The 18,196-nt window shown below is 42.2% G+C and overlaps 2 protein-coding genes across 2 annotated transcripts in view; one reads left to right on the forward strand and one right to left on the reverse strand.

Annotated features, from left to right (window-relative positions):
• CUNH12orf29 (chromosome unknown C12orf29 homolog) overlaps nucleotides 1-15,323 on the forward strand; it is an 18,430-nt gene extending 3,107 nt beyond the window's left edge. Inside the window, exons 3-7 of the mRNA XM_026648829.2 lie at nucleotides 161-256; nucleotides 7,758-7,874; nucleotides 9,425-9,622; nucleotides 13,075-13,244; nucleotides 15,109-15,323. Coding sequence (XP_026504614.1) covers nucleotides 161-256; nucleotides 7,758-7,874; nucleotides 9,425-9,622; nucleotides 13,075-13,244; nucleotides 15,109-15,297 — 770 coding nt within the window. The 3' untranslated portion in view covers nucleotides 15,298-15,323. The remainder of the gene's footprint in view (nucleotides 1-160; nucleotides 257-7,757; nucleotides 7,875-9,424; nucleotides 9,623-13,074; nucleotides 13,245-15,108) is intronic.
• Nucleotides 15,324-16,713: 1,390 nt separating this feature from the next.
• Nucleotides 16,714-18,196, reverse strand: part of CEP290 (centrosomal protein 290) — a 115,960-nt gene continuing 114,477 nt past the window's right edge. Inside the window, exons 52-53 of the mRNA XM_026648828.2 lie at nucleotides 17,909-17,997; nucleotides 16,714-16,920 (exon numbers count right to left, since the gene is read on the reverse strand). Coding sequence (XP_026504613.1) covers nucleotides 16,732-16,920; nucleotides 17,909-17,997 — 278 coding nt within the window. The 3' untranslated portion in view covers nucleotides 16,714-16,731. The remainder of the gene's footprint in view (nucleotides 16,921-17,908; nucleotides 17,998-18,196) is intronic.

The following is an 18,196-nucleotide window of genomic DNA, read 5'->3' on the forward strand; positions in this document are numbered from 1 at the left end:
TTTTTTTTTTTTTTTTTTTTTTTGAAGGCAGGAGGGAATAGAATATTTACTGTTGGATATTTTACCTCTCATGTTAAACTGTCCATTTTAATGGCAGAAATCCTGACTTGCATGCTATTATCTAAATAAGCTGTTGTTTTCGTAATTGTGAAACCTTTAGGGCAGCCGTATCTTTGGGCAAGGTTGGATAGAAAACCCAACAAACTATCTGAGAAAAGGTTTAAAAGATTCCTGTATTCAATGGAAGACTCAAAAGGTCAGTGAGGGTTTTTTCTCTTTTTTTCTCTTGGTAATTGAAGTATTTCTTTGAGATAAAGACCTTTGGTTAAACAAAACCAGTATTATGTTGAAATATTAATGATCCGGCTCAAAACTTCTGTATTTCTTTTCAAATACTGTGATGACTTTACTTATCTCCATGTACTATCATTATAATTTTGGCTAAATAGTCACTTGATCCTCACTCTGGGCTAGTATTAAATGCTAAACTTTTTCTGAGTGTACGTCTCCTTCATGGTATTTCTTTTGCTAGAATGGAAATTCATTGCTAGAACAGAAAAATTCTTATCAAGGATTTCCTTTCTGCTAGCGCCATCTCCCACAATTCTGGATATCTAGACTCATAGAAGATTAGGGTTGGAAGAGACCTCAGGAGATCATCTAGTCCAACCCCCTTCTCAGAGCAGGACCAGCACCAACTAAATCATCCCAGCCAGGGCTTTGTCAAACTGGGCCTTAAAAACCTCTAAGGATGGAGATTCCACCACCTCCCTAGGTAACCCATTCCAGTGCTTCACCACCCTCATAGTGAAATAGTGTTTCCTAATATCCAACCTAGACCTCCCCCACTGCAACTTGAGACCATTGCTCCTTGTTCTGTCATCTGCCACCACTGAGAACAGCCGAGCTCCATCCTCTTTGGAACCCCCCTTCAGGTAGTTGAAGGCTGCTATCAAATCCCCCCCTCAGTCTTCTCTTCTGCAGACTAAACAAGCCCAGTTCCCTCAGCCTCTCCTCTTAAGTCATGGGCCCCAGCCCCCTAATAATTTTTGTTGCCCTCCGCTAGAGTGTCTCCAATTTGTGCACGTCCTTTCTGTAGTATGGGGCCCAAAACTGGACGCAATACTCCAGATGTGGCCTCACCAATGCCGAATAAAGGGGAATAATCACTTCCCTCAATCTGCTCGCAATGCTCCTACTAATGCAGCCCAATATGCCGTTAGCCTTCTTGGCAACAAAGGCACATTTCTGACTCATATCCAGGTTCTCATCCACTGTAATCCCCCAGTCCTTTTCTGCAGAACTGCTGCTTAGCCAGTCAGTCCCCAGCTTGTAGTGGTGCACGGGATTCTTCCATCCTAAGTGCAGGACTCTGCACTTGTCCTTGTTGAACCTCATCAGATTTCTTTTGGCCCAATCCTCCATTTGTCTAGGTCACTCTGGACCCTATCCCTACCCTCCAGCGTATCTACCTCTCTCCCCAGCTTAGTGAACTTGCTGAGGGTACAATCCATCCCATCAGCCAGATCATTAATAAAGATGTTGAACAAAACTGGCCCCAGGACTGACCCCTGGGGCATTCCGCTTGATACTGGCTGCCAACTAGACATTGAGCCTTTGATCACTATCCGTTGAACCTGACAATCTAGCCAGCTTTCTATCCCCCTTATAATCCATTCATCCAATCCATACTTTTTTAACGTGCTGGCAAGAATACTGTCAAAAGCTTTGCTAAAGTCAAGATAGATCACATCCACTGCTTTTCCCATATCCACAGAGCCAGTTATCTCATCATAGAAGGCAATCAGGTTGATCAGGCATGACTTGCCCTTGGTGAATCCATGTTGACTGTTCCTGATCACCTTCCTCTTCTCCAAGTGCTTCAAAATGGTTTCCTTGAGGACCTGCTCCATGATTTTTCCAGGGACTGAGGTGAGGCTGACCGGTCTGTAGTTTCCCAGGTTCTCCTTCTTCCCCTTTTAAAGATGGGGCTTCGTTCCTCTTTTTGCAGCTCTCAGAGGCAGATCAGTGTTTTAGTGTTGCAGTCTGGCCACAGCCCTTCTGCTTCTGCTTGCTGCCAAATGAGTTATTCCCAAGATGAAAAATTTGCATAACATCATTATTAAAAAACATTCCAGGGATAATGGAATAGCTATGTACATTAGACCAAGGAAGATGGTCATATGGTAAGGATTCCACTTAATATCTGACCTTTGACTCATGAACTATCCAGGGTGGGAATTTTGGGAGATGCTGCTAGCAGAAAAGAAATTATCAGTAAGAAGTTTTCCCTTCTGCAGCCTAGCATCTCTCACAGTGCTGGACATCTGGAAAGTAGCAAGCAGTGAACAGATGTAGGGAGGTTATGAAACAAAAGTTCGGTAGGAAAGAAGTACCCCACTTTTTGTGAGTCTGTATTTATTTCTGGGCCACTGCTTGCAGCATCTTCCTGCCAAAGGAGGCCTCTGCAGAAAATAGAAGGTCCATGTCGTAATGCTTAATGAAGGGGTTGGCTGTAGACCAAGTGGCTCTTTGCAGATTTCCGCAGTGGATGCAGTTGCTTGTTCCACCCATGAGGTTGCTAAGGATCTCATGAAGTGTGCCTTGATCCCTTCTGGGACAGGAGCCTCTGATGATTTGTAGGCTTCCACAATACATAGTCTAATCCACCTAGCGATGGAGGATTTGGAGAGCTCTGAGTACTTGGCATTTTGGGTGGAAAGACACGAATAGGGAGCCTGGTATTTTTGTGGATTCTGTATGTTTGAGAGAGATTTTCAATGCTCTTTTGACATATAGGATGTTGTGCCTTTTTTAGTTGGATGCTGTGGTTTTGAACAGAATGAAGGATGCACATCCTCTTGTGTAGGCCTGAGACCTGATCAACCTCCCTCCCCCCGCTCCCCCAATATTAAACCAGCCTTAGGTGAAACTGAGGGAATTCACCACTAAAATTGAAAAAAAGAATGTTCTGCTGCTGATAAAGCACCCACACCTCAGGAATGTCCCTAACGAGAGTTATAACCACCAGCATTGTAAAGTAGACACACCCAGGCATTGGGAAATTGGGGAGGATACAGAAAGAAATTCAACAAATGATAAGTTAAGCTCTAACCAGTGTGTTTATGCTGACCATCTGCATAAACGGAGAAGGTCACAACTAAGTTACAATTTGGGCATGAAAGATAAAATGTAAAAAAAACTTGGGCAGAAAGGCGGACAGTGTGTAATTGATAAAATTTTTTGTTATTTAGGGATGTGGGATAGGTTTAGTACATTTGAAGGAGGTAGCTAGCTTTACCTATATAATATAAATGAAAAACAGTGCTTTTTGGGAGCCATTTCTGGACTGCAGTTCAACATCAGGCTGCTGGAACTCTGACCCCTTTGCACGACCGTGATGTGCAGAGGCATCACCAGAAATCCCCAGATGAGTGGATCCTGACTGGCGATCGGGTGAATTTTGTCTGTATATTGGGAGTGATGAGCATAAGAGATTTGCATGGTATATGTATTCTGTGTGTGCTGCTAATAAATAGATGTTTAGAGCACAGCTGTGTAAGGCTCTTTCACTGGGAAAAGATCATGCAGACCTGTAAAGCTCTGAGCCCCATGGAAAGGGCAGGTACTTAAATTGACCAGGTTTCTCCCTGAGCCCCATGAGAAAGGGTAGGTGCCTTACGCCCCGAGCCTTTGGAGGGAGAGGGTTGGGGTGCCTAAATTGACAGGGTCACACCTTGAGCCCTCAGTAGGATATAGGCGGGGTGCCCTGTATTGTGCGAGGAACACTTGGGAAGTGTGGGAGGAAGAGCTTACCTTACAAAGAAAGGATTCTGTTGTCCTGAGCATCATCTTGTCCTCATGGAACATGCAGTAAGGCTCCTGTATAGATAAGACTGCCAGCACAGACTCTTGCCTGGCAGATGTAATTGCTATTAAGAAATAAGTCTTATGGATAAATAAAAGGTTAATACTGAAGTCAGAGGCTTGTCAGGGCGTACAGAACTAGCAGAAAGTCCCATTTTGGGAAGAGTGGCCTGACCACTGGTCTGGCTAATCAGACTGCTTGAAGGACTCTAGCCACCTGTGGATTGTCTGCAGGGAGTCTGAGGATCCTGTGAATAACATGCTACTAAGAGCAGATATCTGGCATGCAATGGTGCAGGGCTGAAGGCCTGTGTCTATGATTTCCTGGAGAAAGTCCAGAATGATTGGAATTCCTGGATTTCTGAGATTTGCATTGTGCTCCTGGCACCATGTTGTTAAATCCTGACCAGACAGGGGAGTACGCTTTAGTATTGAGACGCTGCTAGATTAAAGGAGTCAATGAGTGTGGAGGACAGACAGAAGCACTTGAATGTCTCGTTCTCAATAATCAGGCTGTTAGTTGAAGCCATTTGAGGTTCTCAGTCTAGAGGCCCTGGGCTATTTGGGTCTTCAAGTGAGCACCCCAGCCTTCTAGGCTGGAGTCAATTGTAAAGACTAAAGGATCTGGAAGGCAGATGGGCATATCATTGGGGTTATTGCCATGGACTGACCACCGCTATAAGTTCCAGCAGCTTGATGTTGAACTGCAGTTCAGAAATGGCTCCCAAAGAGCACTGTTTTTCATTTATATTATATAGGTAAAGCTAGCTACCTCCTTCAAATGTACTAAACCTATCACATTATCCCACATCCCTAAATAACAAAAATTTTACCAATTACATTACCTATGTGTCCTCCTTTCTGCCCAAGTTTTTTTACATTTTATCTTTCATGCCCAAATTGTAACTTAGTTGTGACCTTCTCCGTTTATGCAGATGGTCAGCATAAAAACGCTGGTTAGAGCTTATCTTATCATTTGAATACATGTGTTGGAATCTGTACTTGATCTTTCATGTGTTCTGGGGAGTGGTCCCACACATTTAATATAAAGGCTGAAGACTTCTGATGCGTGATTGTGCCTATGGAGTGTTCCTCATACACAGCACAAGGAGTCCTAGCAATTCGAGGCATAGAGCTATGCCTGCAGCTCTGGAGTAAGAAAATAAATTCCTGGGTGGAACTAGAGCACTTTTCTTGGCGTTTATGATGAAGCCATGCACCTGGAAGAGATCTGAAGAGGGTCTGAAACATAGCCCTGTGTGCTGCTGACTGCGCTGGAACTCTGACGAGCATGTTGTCCAGGAAAGAGTACAGGTGAGTTCACTATGACCTGGCTGTGGCTATTATCATCAACATCATCTTTGTAAAAACCCTGCGGCTTGAAACAAGATGAACAGGAGAGTTTGGTACTGATAATCTTTCCTGCCATAGGCAACCTCAGAAGTCTGCGGTGGCACTGTCTGATGGGGATATGAAAATATGTATCTGCTAGATCTACTGAAGTAAAGAAGTCCCCCAGGACAGCGATGACATTGGTGGGCAGGGTCTTCTTCTGAAACTTCATTTTCTTCATCCACTTGTTGAGCCTTTTGATGTTAAGAATGGCTCAAATACCCCCTGTGCACTTCTGTACAGTATCATGCCCATATCCAGAAGATAAGATATTTCATTCTGGATTGGATTGTCTGGTCGGTAGAGCTGGGTAACTGGATGAAGAATGGATGGGGTGGAGCCCACAGCCTGTGGGAGTATCCCAGGCTTATTATTTCCCTGATCCACTTGTCTGTGGTCGATGAAAACCATTCCTTTACGAAAGGAGAAATCCTGTCCCCTTGCTTCAGCTCTTGGTGAAGGCCTATGAGATCTTTGTCATAAAGTGGATTTCAGTGAGGCTGAGGTCACGCTGAACTGTTTCTTCCCTCCCCACCCCGCTCCCTTATTCCATTGTTTGGGGAATCTGACTCTCTGTGGGGAAGAGGAAAGGTGCACTTCTTTCTGAATGCCAGTCTCTGTTCTTTTCTGTGGGCACTTAGTGGCAAGGGAGAAAATATTTGGATTTAGCCACATTGTCAGCAACCACCATATCCAGCTTTTCTCCGAAAAGGAGGGAGGCTGTAAACTTGGCTGAGCATAGGACATGCTTAGGGTACATCTACACTACCCGCCAGATTGGCGGGTAGTGATCGATCTATCGGGGATCGATTTTATTGCGTCTACACCCCGATCGCTCTGCCGTCAACTCCGGAACTCCACCGCGGCGAGAGGCGGAAGCGGAGTCAACGGGGGAGCGGCAGCGGTCGACTCACCGCCGTCCTCCCGGCCAGATAAATCAACCTAAGATACGCCGACTTCAGCTACGCTATTCGCGTAGCTGAAGTTGCGTATCTTAGGTTGACACCTCCGCCCCCCCAGTGTAGACCTAGCCTTAGAGTGAGTATCCACCTTCCAGGGTTGTAGCCATAGGTGACGCCTGGCTACTGGACCTCATTGCATCCACTGAGGCATCAGCTACAAACACTGTTTCTAGGGAGAGTTCTTTAAAGTGGAGTAAAAGTCAGGGTGAGCTCTCTCTTTAAAGGCCTTGAGATCTTACAGCCAGGAAAAAGATGCTCTTGTAAAGCAGGTGGCAGCCAAGAATACTTGGAGAGTGGTGGAGGAAGCTTCAAAGTCCATTTTAAGACTGGCCTTCATCTTTCTATCCGTGGGTTCCTTAGGCTTGAACTCCACTTCTGAGGAAATAATCATATCCCGGGTGAGGGACGCTACATTGGCATCAACTTTGGGTTTATCAGTAATAGAGCCCTTGGGTTCTTGAATGTTGTAGAGTCTGAGGTCGTTGTTGTTAATATGCTTCCCTTTTTCAGGCTTGTTCCATTCATCCCTAATCACTTCCTCAGAGGGAGAAGCGAAGGGATATTGCAGCCACATGTGAGGATTTTGAGGGGAGAAATTTACTCTGAAGTTTACTCACAGGAGTCTGCTTAGGTTTCAGAGTCAGAAAGCTCATCTTCCTCAGTGGGGGAGGAAGAGGAATCAGAGGACTCATAACTTCTGGATTTTTTAATGTGCTTTTTCTTTCCCCTTTTTGCCTTTTAGATTTTTTTTTTTTTTTTTAACCTTTTGAATGCGCTTTGGGAGTGCAGAAACTCTGCTGTGGCTTTGGTGAGATCTTTTGCGGCTTGCCTTACTTAAGACATGAAGACCCTCTCGAAAGCTCTTTCTCAGAATCCTTCCCATCCAGTCCCATTGTCCCTGGGAGGGGGAAACTCATTGTCAGAGGGTATGTCTACACTGCAATTAGACATCCGTGGGTGGCCCGTGCCAACTGACTCAAGTTCAGGGGCTCAAGCTAAGGGGCTGTTTAATAGCCGTGTAGACGTTCGAGCTTGGAGGAACAAGCAGGGGGACACTGCAGTGGCGGTTCAGGGAGGTTGAACCCCCAAAGGGTTAACTGACTCAGGGAGGGGGAGGAATTCTGAGAAGGGAGAACACTGCTCCCCACTGGCCAAAAATTGAGCAAAGAAGTTAAATTAGAGGTAGGGCAGGAGCAAAAGAACCTGCCACTGTCTGCTGCTGCAGTTGCAGAGAATCTGGCAGCAAGCAGGAACAGAGGTGTTCTGGCCAGACCGTTCAGCACTAAAAGGCTGCTCTGCCTCCATGAGCTGCAGTGAGGAGAGCAGCCCCAGAAGTCCAGGATTGTGGGAATGGAAATTCTTTGCCTAAATATCTTAGTAGACCAAATTACTTAAAAAACAAAAATTGAACAAAAAACAACTACAGAAGTGCTGGTACTCTTCCTATGTCAGATTATTTGAATGTTTACTTTGAAAGATGATCAGATGGTAGAATTAGCTAATGTTTTGTCACAAAATAAATATTACCTTTTTTAGAATTTATTTGGAATATTGAAGAAGACTTCAGACCTGTCCCAGAATGCTGGATTCCAGCAAAGGAAATCCAGCAATCCAGTGGAAACCCTTTGCCTGATGAAAATGGACACATTCCAGGTATATACCATAGAGTCTGGTTTAAATGAAAAGGGGACTTTTCTCTACTTCTAAAGTGGATTAGAATTAGACCCAGAATTAAAATACCAACAGAACAGGACTCAAAATGGCACCAGACCCTGCCAGAACAATAGATGCGAAACCTGAAGACACATCTCCACTGCTAAAATGATCAACACCTCCCACACCACACCTTTCAAGATTCATTGATCCTACACATGCCTACCCCAAGCTATGGTGTACCTCATCCAGAGCACTAACTGCCCGAATAACAACTGTGTGGGTGAAACCATAGGCGCCGACTCCTTGGGTGCTCTAGAGTTGGAGCACCCACAGGGGATAATTAACGGGTGCTCCGCACCCACCAGCAGCCAAGCTCCTCACCCCTCGCCTTCTCCCCCCCGTCCCCTCCAAGTGCGCCACGTCCCTGCTCTTCCTGCTGTTTGGCAGCGCTTAGGAATTTCCGGGAGGGAGGGTGAAGGAGCAGGGACGCGACACGCTCAGGGGAGGAGGCGGAGAAGAGGCAGGGCAAGGACAGGGACTTGGGGGAAGGGTGCGGGAAGGGGGCAGGGCTGGGGTGGGGCAGGGACTTTGGGGAAGGGGTGGAATGGGGGGTGGGACGAGGGCGGTGCAGAGACGGGGAAGGGGTGGGGCCAGGGGCGGGTGGGGGTTGAGCACCCACCGAGCAGAGGGGAAGTCGGTGCCTTTGGGTGAAGCCAATCACTACCCTCTCCAATGAACTCGCACCTGTGGATGAACACTTTTCACAAAGTGATCACTCTATATCTGACCTTATCAGTCCCTCATGCTCAAAGGAAGCCTGCACAACACTTTCAAAAGACAAGCCTGGGAACAAAAATTCATTTCTCTGCCAGACATTAAAAATGTGGACTGAACAGAGACACTGGATTTATGGCTTATTACAACACTAACCCCCTCTCTTTGTCCTATGACTGCAGAGGTATTAACGGACCATTCTGCCTTTAATGATCCCTTACAATATGTGCAAACTACTTATGCTAAACAATCTGTTCCACCGTGAATTTTGCTGTAACCCTGGGAGTACCTTTCCCGGACTTGAAAAAAGCTCTGTGTGGCTCAAAAGCTTGTCTTTCTCACCAACAGAAGTTGGTCCAATAAAAGATATTACCTCACCGACCTTGCCTCTCTGATATCCTGGGACCGATATCACTACACTATACTGCATAGCACTATATTCAGGAAGTCCCTTCCTAACATGTCATTTACTCACTATTCAGTTGTGCTTTGTTCCGCTGTCGTAGAAAATTTTTTTCCTGTGGCATTTGGCCTCGCTGATTTGCAAAGCTTTGAGCCAAAAGACACAGTTGTCCCTGTTAAATTCCTTTGACACATTTTTTTGAGGTACAATGTAACTTTGTCCTTGGGATAAGTTTATTTTCCTTGTAAAAATATAATTAGACATGTAGCTCTTCATGTTAGTAGAATGCTATAGTTTACAGCTACTTTCTAATGCATGTACAGCTTTTAATGTGCCTTGACAAGAAGTAAAATGGAATGTTTTCTCATAGGTTGGGTGCCAGTGGAGAAAAATAGCAAACAATATTGCTGGCATTCATCTGTTGTTAATTATGAGGCTGAAATAGCCCTTATATTGAAGTGCCATGCTGATGATCCTGGACTTTTGGAAATCAGTTCTGTGCCATTATCAGATCTTTTGGAACAAACACTGGAGCTTATTGGAACTAATATTAATGCAAATCCATATGGCAAGTATAACATGTGTTGTTGTTTAATACTCATTAAAACCTTAAATATTTTAATGTGTTTTAATTGAGAGTGAATGGAATGGTGTTTCTTAATTACAAAATAAAAGAGATTGGAATGACTTCATTAAGCTCCATGAATTAGAAGCAACTTTTACGTTGCCAAAATGGCTTATTAACATATTATAATCCAGTGGTTCTCAAACTTTTGTACTGGTGACCCCTTTCACACAGCAAGCTTCTGAGTGCGACCCCCCCCCCCCTATAAAGTAAAAACACTTAAAAAATATTTAACACAATTATAAATGCTGGAGGTGAAGCAGTGTTTGGGGTGGAGGCTGACAGCTCGGGACTCCCTCCCCCCCCCATGTAATAACCTTGTGACCCCCTGAGGGGTCACAACCCCCAGTTTGAGAACCCCAGTTATAACCCTTTAAAAAGGAAAATGAGAGGATAATTAAAGTAGTGCCCAAAGGGTGGAGTACAGAGATATTATTAGATATTTCAGTGATTGGCAGTTTCCGCACAATGCACACAGTCTCTTTAACTATCTCTTTCTCCCCTCCCAACCTGTTGCATGTAATTCCAAAGGGTTGCCACTAAGGGTATGTCTACACCCAGCCGCTAGTTCGGCGGCTGGCAATCGAAGTTCTGGGTTCGACTTATCGCGTCTTGTCTGGACGCGATAAGTCGAACCCGGAAGTGCTCGCCGTCGACTGCAGTACTCCAGCTAGATGAGAGGAGTACCGCGGAGTCGACGGGGGAGCCTGCCTGCCGCGTGTGGACCGAGGTAAGATCGAACTAAGGTACTTTGAACTTCAGCTACGTTATTCACGTAGCTGAAGTTGCGTACCTTAGTTCGATTTGGGGGGTGAGTGTAGACCAAGCCTAAGATTCTTTTCTTCTCCTCCATGCAAGACTACAACTGTCTTCACTGCAAACAATAGCTGTGTTTTTACAAGGTAGCTAAATTGATATAGTACTGTAGTTGTTACCTCTGTGTAGCTAGTCAAGTTAATCCCTGTGCCTTCCACATGGGTTGACCTTAATTAGTTACATTCAGGTAAAAACTACCCAGGCTATGTGTTCACTAGGATTTTACATCAAGATAGCTATCATAATGCAAAAACACACTTTTTTCTTGTAGTGAAGACATAACCTTGAACTAGCAGGGGCAATGTTTGCTCCACTTTCCAAAGCCAGTCAGTGATGTGCTGCTAACTTTTAATAAGAGGCCTCCACAAAAAAATTTCCTTTTGGGTTGAGGTGAACTGCTGCTGCAGTGAAGTTGGATGAATGACTGGGGCATATATATTTGTTTTCCATTTAAACAGACATCTTTTCTCAGAACCAAAGAAGGGTGCAACACCACTTGCGAAACAAACATTAAATTACACTTCACTGGAAATATTTATTTATATATATATATATAAATTGCTAGAACAAAATGATCACCTCTCTCTCTCTCTCTCTTATAACACAGTTTAAAAATGAGCAGGTTAAATAGGCTTTGGAGTGTTACATGTGCTTACTTGTAACAGTTTATTCCCAACATAACAGCTTTTGTCCTAGCATGGCAGGAAGAGTATGCTATAGTTCTACTATACCATCCCTATTATCACTTCAGTAACGACACATGAAGTTTGTGTTATTCCTTGGGGAATTCAGCACCAAAGAATTAAACATTCTGTGCACAATATTTTGAAGTTCTGCAAAATTCTGCATATTTTGTCAAAATAACTATATAATCCTGCTAGTTTCAATTATTTTGGTAATTTATTTCAAAATACCTGCCAGCAATTATGTCTGTAACAATACAGAGAACAAAAAAGATTCAGCAAATGTTTTTTTGACAGATTCCTGGCTAAGCATATTAATACAGAACTTTGAATAATAATTCATTTAAACTACAATACAGAAACATATTTCCCATACTCCTCAGAAGCAGTGGAAAGGCTTGGGGGAGTCAGGGGTAACGGAGCAGCTGAGGGAGAGAGGAGGAGTTTGAAAGTGAACCTGGGGGGTTGTTGGGTGTGGGTAGGAGAAGTACGGAACAGGTTTTTTATTTTTTTTTGAGGGGGGGGATGTTGGGGAGCCTCCCCCATGCAGACCCTGGCTGACCCCTAGCCTCTCCCATTCAGTCAGGCACATCTGCCCCTGTCCCAGTGTTTCCCTGCACCCCAACTCCCCATTCAGCCAGGCATATCTGCACATGTTCCCATGTGGCTCTGTAGCCCCCACTCTTGTTGAGCCCCTGGCTCAATGCTGTCACCCCTCTAGTTCCTGTGACACCCCTCCCCCCCAGCAGCCCTGTGTGCCCCACTTTGTCCACCCCCCCATATTCTGTGCTTTCTCACCTGGCCCCATAGCCAGGATGCTGTGAGGAAGGCAGCCTCTGACCCCTCCCTGCTCCAGCTTGTGAGCTAGCTGCCCTCTCTTCTGGTGCCACAGCAACCCCTGGTGGATGAAAGATGTAATTGAAGCACATCTCCCACAAAATGTATATTCTGTCATGGGGAGAGGAGGAGGGGGGGGGGATTTGTGGGGGACATGAATTCTGCATGTGCGCAGTGGTGCAGAATTCTCCCAGGAGTATTGTGTCAAGTAGTCTTAACTTGTGGCTCTTCAGAGCATATTGAAGCAGAAATCTCTTAGCTTGCAACAGAGACTTAGTATGTTCTAATCTAATTTAGACTATTTTCATTTGGTAACTGTAGAGCTTAAATATATAAAGCTTGCTGTTTACGTATCTCACCACAATAGTATGTTAAGGGTAAAGCACAGTTTAAGAACTCTCTATTTCTTAAACTGTGAGAGAGTTTTTTCTGTGGTAAGCATGTCAAGGTGTAGTTCCTTTGGATTCTAATAAGATGGTTGTAGTAGTGTTGTTATAGGACACATTTGGAATCATGTCAAAAATCAAAGATATCTATCTACACACAAGTTTTCTTTAAAAACAAAAAAAAGACTTGTTTTTTAGATGCACCTTGCCATACAAACTGCAGAGGTGATTATTTAATTTCCTAGAAGCTGTACCTTTAAAACTGAGAATACAGCCTATATACACTACTGTACTTCTGTTGGCTTACATTTGTAATGTCATAATATTGCATGGGGCAAGTTACAGTGGAATCAAAATTATGAAGACTTGTTATGTCTCCCTAATATGAAAATAAAAATTAATATCCCACGTTACCCTGGACAGGAAATCTACTGCTGTTGCTGAAAAGAAGGGGTGAAATCCTATCTCTTTAGAAATCAATGGAAAAATTTCCATTTATTTCAGCTGAGCCTGGATTTCATTCAACGTGTTTTATAGGCCAATCCTGTGTATCTGACAGAAATATTCTGTGACAGCATTGTAATAAGTAATAAAAATAAGGGAAATTTTGGCTTCAGTGACTGTACATGATTTAACAGGTTAATTATTATTTTTTTTATTTATATATATATAGGATTAGGAAGCAAGAAGCACCCTGTTCATCTTCTTGTACCACATGGAGCATTTGAAATAAAGAATCCACCTATGCTGAAGCACAGTGATATATTGGCTTGGTTTGAAAGCTGTAGAGAGGGTAAAATTGAAGGAATTGTATGGCATTGTAATGATGGACATTTAATCAAGGTAATTATTTTAGAATGTCATGAGTGAATCTGCACTCCCCAAAACTTTTTTTTTTTTTTTTAAAAAAAAAAAAACTGAAACACTTCAAGAACAAAACAACTAGTGTAAAAGGCACTGGATTAAAACACCATATGCACTACTACTTCTAGTTGGGTGAGAATCAGTTTAGCTACTTTGTGAGATCCTTTTTCAAATTAGCACTTCACAGCTTTGATCGGCTCCTCACAAGCCAGTGTGATAATTTTCAACATAAACTGTGAGTTAGGCACTAGTCACCTATCTTTGCTCCCAGTACAAGCTTCAGTGGGAAGCCAACTGGAGTATCTTACCCAGTTTCTTTCCGGGGGCAGGAGGGCTCCAGCACTCCACATACCACTTCTCACTTCTTATAGCCGGAACACATGGCTCTCTTGCCCAGCAGCTGTACCTTTTTGTAACTGCAGTGTGATGTAGCTTTTCAAACTATATTGGACTCCTTGCAATACTTACGGAATTTATTAACTGTTATAAAAACAAATTAACTTCAAAAATTGCTATAGTCATTTATGCTGATGGAGGTAAATCCACCTGCCATTATCCTATACATTGCTTTCAATAAACATTCCACCCCCCTTCAAGGTCTCTAAGGTGGATGCCAAGAAGAGCACACAAATATCTTAGCATAATAGGTCCAAATATTCAGCAAGTAACGATGTATAAAACTCCTGCCTCCACCCTAAATAAATTATGCCAGTAGTTTGAACAGTTAATTGAAAACAGACAAAATAATGGATAACCCCTGTATTGTCTTGTCCTGTGGAGGTAGCACCCAACAATTAAGGCTTGCTTTTTTTTTTTTTTTTTTTTCAAGGGCTTTTTTGTGCTAAAAAAAACCCCTATTATAATCTTTCTGTAACTGTTGTTCTTTGAGATGTTACACATGTCCATTCCAATGTGGATGTGTGCGCATCCTGAGCACAGTTGCTGGAATTTTTTCCCCTAGTGCAAGGATGGGGAACCTCCCGCCCACAGGCCAGATCCGGGCCATTGCTTAATTTCATCCGGCCTGTGGCAAGTCTTGGTGCCATCCCCTCGCCCTCCCCCCCTGTGGGGCTGAAGCCACGAATGTTGGCTCACGCCACTGCAGGGGGAAGCTCTGAGCCTCCGTGCTCACCTGGGCGGGTGAGTTGAATGTTTTATATTTCTCTCTTTAAACTCCCGCCCCCCCCCTCACACAAATTAATTTGTTTTTTACTTGTGTGGGGCCTGCAATTGATTTTTTTCTGTGGGTCAGTGGCTTGGAGTGCTCACATACCTATATTGGAATGGACAGGTGCAAGCACTCGAAGAACAGATCCTTATAAAACAAGGGATCACTTTATAATAATCAAAATGAGCTGGCATTGTTTCTGCAAGAATGGTCTTCAAACTGTGGTTTGTGGAGGACTATTTAGTGATGTAGTGTGCCACTTTTCACATTCACCTGCTAAATCACATTAAAATGACAGCTAAAAAATATAACGCTGTCCTAGTTTTCATCACAGCAGTTGCAATGGTTGCTACCTACTTTTTCTGAGATCCCTATCCCCCTGCTTTTCTTCACTTTTAATGTCTGAATTCCTGCTGCTATCTAAAGCAAGTTGTTATACTTCAGCTGTAGGAAAGTTAGTAGTTTGAAGTGGTATATGGCAAACTTCCAGAAGCAATTTGACATATAAGTTTCACACACTGTGTACAAGAGCTATGAGCTTTGTAAGTGATTTGTCAAATCCGTGACATCAGTGACCACAGCAGCTAGCTGTTGAGTTACCAGTGATGGATATTTGTAATAAGTGGTCAAATGTATGAGGATGTTTACACTGATCTCCTGTTTCTCTCTTCTTAGCTCCATCGACATCATCTTGGTATGTGCTGGCCAATTCCAGAGACATATCTGAATTCTCAACCAGTTGTCATTGCTGTTAATAGGACCAAATATGACTGTGACTTTGAACCAAAGTGTTTGTTTAACCATTTTTCAAAGCTGGATGGGCAGAGGTTCAGTAGACTAAAAGATATAAAGTTTGATGTTTAAAGAGAAAAAACAATCTTGTCAGAGGTGGCTGCCATATGTATTATTGTACCTTCTTCTCCTGCTTTGCCTACAATATAAGTGAATATTTTTGCAAATAATTGTGGCATAGGGAGCTCCATAGCTACAATGCAAATGATTGGCATAAATATGATCAATAATATGAAGCAAAAGAGCAGTAAAGGCAAATCCAAAATAGATCACCCTCTCTTAGATTTCAGCACATTTGTTGTTTGGTTTTGAAAGAGCCTTAAATGTTGAAACTGTTGGGGCTAAGAGGAGGACAGTGTTTAATGTTAGCTGCTTTCAGGGGCTTGTATAGTGAAGCAGAAAGTGATGGTTTTAAAACAAAAACAGAAGTCAGCTAACTTTTAGAGTTTCTGAATTTTTACAGCCTGCAGTTTATTCTGAAGTCAAACTGCAACTCACAGGACACTCTCATGTTTGGGCCCAATGCTTTCTATTATATCTGTGAAGTAACACAGATTTAAATCAGTAAGTGAGACCATAATCAGGCCCTACATTTTTTAAAAATGTTTACAATTGTAACAATTTTTTATTTGGATTTAAACATTCCACAATATTTGTAATCTCCCCCCGCCCTCCCATGCTGCAGTAGTGTGCTACAGCTTGAAAACCAAGTAGTGAAATTGTTTACATTATCTAATCTCTTGGGACAAACTGTTTTTTTTTGTTTTGTTAATAAGCTAGCATAAATAGTGAAAAGTAAACTAGTTTTAATTATTTTGAAAATGCTTTGTAGAAACAGACAAATAAAAGGAATGTGATAGTCCATAACCGTTTAGAAAATAACTATCAAGAGCAGCATGTAATGTTTCAAAAACTTAACTTAGAAAAATAGACAATTCAAATTGTGTATTCTCACAATTTGGTTCTATTTACATCTGTGCTCTGCATGTACCATACATCCACCAACACTAAATCTATAAAAATATTAACAGTTTTCAAATAAATTAAATTAGCTTTACATCTAAGCACACACATATATATATATATATATATTCATTGCCTTGAAGTATTACAACTCTTTCTGTTGTGGAGTAGTGTCAGGCAGCAGGTCTGGCTTTGTAGTCAAGGGCTTCCTCACCCCAGGATTGCTGAAATCCTTTGATCTCTCCTGCTGTCATTTCTGAACTAAAGCATAAAATATGCAAAACAAGTGGGGAGGAAATAAGACAAGTTTTCACATTGATTGCTAGATCTATAGCATCTGAAGTACTAATGACAAGATTTTAGTAACTTTTTTGAAAAGTCTGCTTCTCTCTTTCTCTGGTGTCAAACTATTGTAACTTCAATGGAGCTGGTCCTAATTCACAACGGTGAGAAATTAGACTCAAGCTTGCATACAAGTGGTATTACATATAACCGCCAAGTGACGCAATTTATGTGTTACTTCTTAAAATACTTAACATGGATTTAATCAATAGACACATTGGCTGGAATATCCAATTGAACACCAAACTGTTCAGAAAGCTTCTTTAATTTCTCCTCCAAGATAATATTTTTTTTTACTTCTTCATTGTAGTTGTATTTCAGATCCTCAATTTCTTCAAAAAAGGAAGGGTCAAAGTTATCCAGTTCTCTTTTCAGCTGTTTGATTTCTTCCTAATAAAAGAATTGAATAGTACCAACTTACTACAATTCAAAATTCTACATTCTGTTTTTGTGTCAACGTGTATATAAAAGGACTAAATGATAACATTAATTGTGTTATTGCCTTTTCCTTTATGGGATAGATTTTTAAAAACTAGCTTTGCTTTGTGCACTCTGAATGTAAAGGTACAGGTTATCATTTATATACCTTAGTACCTAATTGCACCTGCAAGTCAGGTGCTCTGGTATATGAAAAAGGAAGCTGGGTTAAAAGTTTGGTACCTACCATATGTCGAAACAGAACTGTTTACAGTGAGACTGGAGTGCTTTGTTAAATTAATCACACAGTCAGTACAGCATAATTATTACATAATGTGATAAGAGAAAAGAGCTTTTGGGGGGAAACAGTGCTGTGCTTCTAAATAACGTATTCTGCTGACCCTAGCTTTAGGGACTGAGTCTCAAGTCCGAGTACATTCTATTCTGGATCTCTCCTTAATAGTTGAAAGAGAGCAGAACTTCCCTTCCTCCCTTTTTATTTGATCCTCTCGATAGCCCCATCAAAGTTGTGAACCAAACATGCAGATGTAAGAAGGTTTTGGTTGCAGTTTGAGTCATTTTGTAAAAGTGGGAGGGGCCAAGGAGTGGCAGTTATTGGCCACTGAAACATTCGGGGGAGAGACACGGATGACGACAAGCTGACGAAGTGGTTCAGTATTTTTAACAATGCCAATTTCCATCTGTCATGCACTACATGCATGAATCCATAGAGTAGGGATGTACTATAAACTTGTTTTTAGAGAATTTGTACTTTAAAAGTCATAAGTCTGGCCATTCTATAAGCTATTGTATTCTCAAATTGAATTGCTTTGGATTAGTAAATGTAACTACAGATATAAGACCTCAACTAATGGGTGGATGTAATCTTCTTTCTTAGCTGTCCATTAGTTCATAAGATAAGTGAACAATATCACAGTGGTGGTATCCATACAATACTCACTGTAAGTTGCTTTTTTTCCAGATCTGAGGCTTGCAGCTGTGTCTGGAGATCTACTACATCTACCATTAATTTGTCAATTCTGCCTTTCTCTAAAAAATAATCATGTTATGAAAAGGACAAGTTAGATTACTAAATTCAAGATACTGCAAGACAATTAAAATGCTTAACCTATTCATAACTATTATATTTAATAAGCAGTACATAGTGGAGAACATTAAACCCAGTTACCCAATATTGCAGTGTGGCAAAAAGTCATCCCCAACACTATTCTGGTGGCTCCATCTATTT

The sequence above is a fragment of the Terrapene carolina genome, unplaced genomic scaffold (assembly GCF_002925995.2).
Source record: "Terrapene carolina triunguis isolate 2854851 unplaced genomic scaffold, T_m_triunguis-2.0 Scaffold68, whole genome shotgun sequence".
In the NCBI taxonomy this organism is placed as follows: Eukaryota; Metazoa; Chordata; order Testudines; family Emydidae; genus Terrapene; species Terrapene triunguis.